Raw genomic sequence first — 6,785 nt, forward strand, 5'->3', positions numbered from 1 at the left:
CAAGGTGATCTCTTCCTAATTTCTTTTTGTCTAACGCGAGGTCACCCATGCCAGAAATATTTTTAATATAATATGTATGTATACATGTATATATGTGGGTTTTGAGTTCTATTAGAGAGTTCTATTTTGGTTTATGAACTGACGATTTGTTGATTCTCTAAACTACCACCATTTTTCTGCTACACAATTCAAACGTTCTTTGCTGTTCATGGGGACATGAAGCAAGTGGTGCAGGAGGTTGTTGCTTATAAACATAAGAGTGTGAGAGTAAAGATGAACTCATCTACAGTGACGATTGAAGGAGTCAAAAGCTACATACATATTATGGCCTGACCAATATCACCAAAACATAACGATTTTAATGCTAAAGCTTTGTTATAATCTTCATACAACGACAAAGGCACCTCAGAAAATGTAATGGATATAATATGTGGTGAAAAAGCAATCGTAACATAATAATATATTGTAGCCTAAATATTACTATTAAAATAACATAATATATGCATAGAAATAATAAATGGAATACTCGTGAAATGTGGTTGCATGAAAACAATAGGCAGTTGTCTGTTTGTATTGCTGCACAGCATCAGAACTAGTTTTGCCTTTAAAATACGTGTACTAGTAATATATCCTTAAAGTAAACAAAATAGGGAAATCAGTGGCATATGTTTTCTGCCTTTTTCTACAAGTTAATTTTTTCATTGTAATATCCTATAACAGACCAGATGGATTATGCACAGGCTCAATTTGCTGAGAGGGACATGGCAGTGCATCTGGGTGTTATTTCTTAATAAAACAGTCTTCAAAAACTGAGTAAGGTTCATCAAAATTTGTTATTAAGACACCGGAAGATACCTTTGAGTCCCTTTGCTGCTTTCGCGCTACAGGCTATCATAACTTAAATCAATGTATTTCTCTAATATAAAAATGGGTACAGAGAGGTAACCCCCCCCCCCCCCCACACACAAACGAAACCTGAAGAACCGAGTTCAAAAATCATACTACAAACACATTATTTTTTAAATTACTGAACAGTTTTTATCATTCATTTGCAGCTCTAAAACAGTTTGTAAAGAATTCATCTATTGGATTTCGTGTTGTTTCAAGTAAATACAGAAATCAGAATGGAAATATCATTACTTCTGACACTGTCCCGAGAAGTTCATCAATTGTTTTGATTTTCCTTACAAACTTCACCTGCTGCTGGCTAAACGTGGAATCTTCTTTCTATCTCTAGATACATGGTAAAGATTAGGAGTAAAGTAAATACTGCAACAACGTAACCATAAAAATATATACATATAATGTAATAATAATATACACTTTAACACCCGATTTATAAACCTCAACGTATAAGTAACAACAGCATAGAAAGAAAGCCTACAACAAGTACTGTGCTGCACTGTAATGTAATGTATTATAAAGTAAAGTAAGTTAAGGTAATGAAAAGTAATGGAATTTGATGGTTATGCTCTTCAAAGACCTACACATAATATTATGTAAGTTATTCAATTTCCGCGCAGGGAAGTTTATTTTGTCTACAGTGTCCGTCTGTCTGCTGGGTCGTTATATTTCTCTCCAGCCCAGGTTGGCCTAAATAGGGCAGGGTTGAAGCAGTCTGCTTCCTAAAGGACCTGCATTAATATGCCAATGGATGTGTCAAACAGTTACAAAATTAGTCACATTTTGAGCTGGCATGTATTACATGGTTGCATTAATTAAGAACATTAAAAATGAATAGAGTTATGGTAAAGGAGAGAATATATATCATTTTGAATTGCATATTATACTAATACATAAGTTATAATGAATATACATGCATATCAAGTAGCCCCATCTTGCAAGATGTACGTATAATAAGATGGAATTACTTTTACGTCTGAAGAATACCGACATTGTTAGGAGATAGAGAAACAGCATTTCGGTGGCTGGAGCACAAGAGGAGAAGTTGTCACACAAAGTTAAACAGACGTCGTGAAACATTCCATCTTGAAATGTATGGAAAGCAGTCTGTGTATAACTACATAATAGGTCTGAGAGAGCCACGTTAAGGTGAAAGAGGAGGTGAAAATGGAGAAATGATATGTTTTTAACGCCCTTATCAACACTATTAGGTTTATTTGAGAGCCGGGACCTCCGAGTTTAACGTCCATCTCCTAATGGACCCAGCCAAATGGGATTTTTGTGTAAAGCGCCTTTTCCCAAGGACACAACGTCGGACTGAGCTGGGGCTCGAACCCCCGAGCCCGCAATCTCACGATTACGAGTCCGGTAGTACCGTCGCCACGAAAGAGGAGGAAGGTGGGAGGTGAAGAATTTTATAAGCACAGACTCAGGCTTAAGTGACAGATCTGATACATCTAACAAAGAAACTGAGTGAGTAAATTAATGTGAGTAATTAGCTTTGTTGGTTCTCACTCTTCAGTTTTGTTTTAGAAAGGGTTTTACGGCACATCCAACACAATTCAGCTATACAATGTATGGTGCTGACGATTAGAAGTGTTACTACAGAGCGATATATAAAGAAAAAGAGGAAGAGAGCTCAGGTTGATACATGTTTGATAGCAAAAAATGAGCAAACCATATTAGAGCACCCGCCAACCACCCACATCCGCTATCTTTGGTTGGTCAGTAAGTTCGTAAGAATGAATGTAATGAGTAAGTACTTTAAAGGTCTATTATCAAAGAATCATTATGAACAAGTAATCACGGGTCAGAAAATAGATTTGACATAGGACCCCCCCCAAAAAAAAACAAAAACAAACAACAACACAAAAAAACAAACGAAAACAACAAACAAACATAAAAGAAACTAATGGAAATGTACAAACAATCAAGACAATTTAAAAAGAGAATTTTGACACTGTTGCAAGACATAACCTAAATCCAGGACGATGCGTCGTGGAGAAATCAGGTACTCGTCAAAACTATGAAATCAAAGGCATTTTTCGGCCTGTTGGGCAATATCTATCGATTTATTAATTATTTGGGGGTTGGGGGGGGGGGTGCGCTCAACACCTTTTATGTCCATTAAAAACGCGTTTCTCTGTGAATTTTACGGGGAAAACGTTGATCAAACTCATAAGAAATGTATTTTCTTGCATTTTCTAAGGACACCCAAGATTCGGAAGTCAATAAACTTTGGCGGACATGTTCCAGTTAACTTTATCTCTGACACTAGGCAACCCCCACCTCTTTCAATTGCAAATATCCCAACATGTAGTCAAGATAAATAGTTATTAAAAAAATCAAAATCAAGGCAAATAAACCGACTTTCAGATCCTATCAGTAAGTTCATATTATACCCGAAAATTCACGAACGCCTGATTCCACCATTTCCTGACACATTGACACCCATCAGAACACCTAACTGAAGGCGGGGAAGGGGGGGGGGCAAAATCATGCCAGGAATGAAAAGCAACAACAGCAACAACAACAACAACAACAACAACAACAACAACAACAACAACAACAGCAACTAGCCCCTTGTAGCGTTCGAACTGGCAACCTTCAGAATATCATTTGAGATAGTGTACAATACACTGTATAGGCCTACAACTCTCAGTATTTGACCAAGAGAACAATTAAGTGATGTACGGCAACAAATCAATTAACATTCAACTTTCACCGAAACGTTTCAACATCAACAAATCACAACAGGGGGCTCTCGTGGCCTAGGGGTTAAGGTGTTCTCCTGTTATTCAAAGGTCCCGGGTTCGAATCCGGGTAGCGACCAAAAAAAATTTCTTCTCTAAAATTGTCTCCTTTCACCCCCTTCCTGCTCTCTAGCAATAATTTGTCGTCTGTTTTCGTCTGCTTCAAAATTTCTTACCAACTGATAATGTTTAATGTGTTCCGCGCGCTCATATGCAGTTGCGAGGGCCGTAAAACACTTACTAGAAAAAAAAATCACATTAGAGGAGTGTTTGAGTGTCCCCATAAGGAGGTGTTGGAGGGTAGTCGTTCAACATATGGAACTGTAAGCGGGAGACTCAGTCTGGTGGTAATCAGGTGGCTCGTCCGTGTTGCTTTGGCTCGGGTTGTTGTAGAGGTTCTCCCCTCCCTGGTCCTGGAATCTGGAGACGAACTGGTAGACTGGTACACCGTCATTAAGCATACTGACTCTAGGCTCTTCCCGGTTGTCATACTGTACGGCACTGATGACACTTCTGGTCGCCTCCGCTGGAAATTAAAGACAACCACGATAACAATAGGGGAATAAAAACAACAAGAATAGCAATGATAATGGCAATAATAACAACCAGAAAAGCAGTGCATACGTAAAGAAAGACACACACACACAAAAAGGAAAGCAAAAACTCCAGCAACAACAACTCACAAACAACTATATGGAAAAATAGACAACGATAATAATATAGAAATAAAAACAACACAATATGAAAATTTAAAAACGACAACAATAACAATATGGGTATAAAAACAACAAGAATGAAAATAACAGAACGCAAAAAACCCCAAACAAAACAGAACAAAAACAAAAACAAACCAACAAAAATAACTGTAAGGGAATGAAAACAAACAACAATGACAATAATTTGGAAATTAAAAACGGTACGATATCAGTATGGAAATTGAAACAACAATAACAACAACAATGTGGAAATAAAAGCAACAGGAACATCAATATTGAAACAGTACCCCCAAAAAAGACTACTAAGGTCACTAACCTTGATGATAATACGAATTAATGATAGAATGAATTAATCAGTAGCCGCATTAGATGATATTGACAATAGTGATGAAAAAACACAATAGTAATAACAATAACAACAGCAACAACAACAACAGTAACTACTACTACTACTACTACTACTACTACTACTACTACTACTACTACTACTACTATGATACAAATTTTAAAAAGGATTAAAAAAAACCCAACAGTATTATACCCATGGGAATGTTGATGATGATGATGATGAGGATGATGATGATTTCTTTTTTGTTTCCTTAATGGGCCTGGCGGACTCCATGAAGAAATCTTCGAGCGAGAGCGAGGCTCTTTTTCTGCTCCATTGTCAATATGCTCAGCGGCACCCCCACTCGTCCAAATAACTCCATTCGATGATGATGATGATGATGATGATGATGATGATGATGATGATGATGATGATGATGATGATGATGATGATGATGATGAGGATGATGATGAGGATGATGATGATGCTGATGGCAGCCGCTATTCCTCCAATAAGTTTAGTGTTTTGACATTTTATCACACCTGCAGTCAGATAATTATAATTGTGCCTGCCCCCAAATCTTATCAGCCATGTCTGTGATCTCGTTGCTTGCTCCCTCTGACATAATGACTTTTTTTTTTTACCTTGAGGCTCTGCCTCGTAAATACCCTTACTGCAGTGTTCAAATTAATTCCATTCTGAGCCTCCCACTATAAGCTCATGAAAGCGAAATAGAATGAACGTAATACTACAAAAGGGAAAGGGCAAAATGTGCCATGACATGGTGAAGTCAGGCGCTCGTCAATTCTGGTCATAACGAGCAACTGGTATAATCTTAAAGCATGTTCTTCTGTTTTGCCTTGGGTGGAAAAAGTATCATCTACCCCACACCCCACACGATAAATAGGTAACACACTGTCGTAATGCCGGTGCGAAGTAGCAACAATAATGGGTGGCGAATAATGGAATGGTCAAGATTTTTAGGTATTTTCCAAATTCAAAGTTCAATGAACTCAAACAACATAGCCTACCTCCTTCGTTTTCATTTCCATTGTAATTGTTGAACGCGTGCGTTGAGTACGGCGGGGGCTCTTCATATTCCCATGGAGAATCCATAAAATCATAACTATTGATGACACACATACAAACACAAAATTAAACAGTAAATCACATAAAATAGTGAAGAAAGTTCACAGAATGAGCAAGAAAGAAGATAAAAACTGTACAAGACGACCATCCATTGTCCAGGACAAAAGTAGTTGTCTTGTAAAGGCGGACATCTCGGACAGTGCAGAAAAACGCAAGGGGTTGGGGGGTGGGGACGGCCGTTTAAATAGGTGATTGTTTTGGACAGGTGGCAGTAAAACCTGGTTCGGTTGTAATTGTAATCATTTTGAAACTACTTAACGGACTCTTGCTGTGGTCTGCTAGTCGCTACCCTAGAATTACAAAGTTCTATTTTCCCAGTGCCTAGTTCGGAAAAGTTTGAAGTTAAGAGTTTTGATTTTTCTCAACGTAGTCAAGCTTTTTGGAATGTGATTCTTTGAATATCTTGATATCGACTCTAAATAATCTAACCATTTTGATAGATAGAACATTTAAATTTGTTTTCTGACCTCATGGTGTTAGTTACTCAAAACAGCCAAAAATGTCAGATAGAGCTTTGTGATTCTGAGGCAGCGTAGTGTCAATATCAGTCTCCTTTTACAAGCGTCTTTTTTTACCTTTTACAATGTCAGTTTTTGTATTGTACTCACAAGTTTGCTGGCACTTTGGAAAGGTTCATATGTGAGGCAGCGTGGTGGAATCAGGCTCTCGTCAATATTTGGACATGTAGAGTTATTGGTATCATCTTAAAGCTTGTTCACTTGTCTTTACTTGGATGAAAAAAATATCTCTTATCCTAAATGTTCATATGTGAGGCAGCGTGGTGGAATCAGGCTCTCGTCAATATTTGGACATGTAGAGTTATTGGTATCATCTTAAAGCTTGTTCACTTGTCTTTACTTGGATGAAAAAAATATCTCTTATCCTAAATGTTCATATGTGAGGCAGCGTGGTGGAATCAGGCTCTCGTCAATATTT

The 6,785-nt window shown here is 37.6% G+C and overlaps 1 protein-coding gene across 1 annotated transcript in view; it reads right to left on the bottom strand.

Annotated features, from left to right (window-relative positions):
• Positions 1 to 3,857: 3,857 nt before the first annotated feature.
• The window catches only part of LOC118478324, a 15,533-nt gene continuing 12,605 nt past the window's right edge, over positions 3,858 to 6,785 (bottom strand). Inside the window, exons 6-7 of the mRNA XM_035971758.1 lie at positions 5,732 to 5,826; positions 3,858 to 4,182 (exon numbers count right to left, since the gene is read on the bottom strand). Coding sequence (XP_035827651.1) covers positions 3,965 to 4,182; positions 5,732 to 5,826 — 313 coding nt within the window. The 3' untranslated portion in view covers positions 3,858 to 3,964. The remainder of the gene's footprint in view (positions 4,183 to 5,731; positions 5,827 to 6,785) is intronic.

The sequence above is a fragment of the Aplysia californica genome, unplaced genomic scaffold (assembly GCF_000002075.1).
Source record: "Aplysia californica isolate F4 #8 unplaced genomic scaffold, AplCal3.0 scaffold00019, whole genome shotgun sequence".
Lineage (NCBI taxonomy): Eukaryota > Metazoa > Mollusca > Gastropoda > Aplysiida > Aplysiidae > Aplysia > Aplysia californica.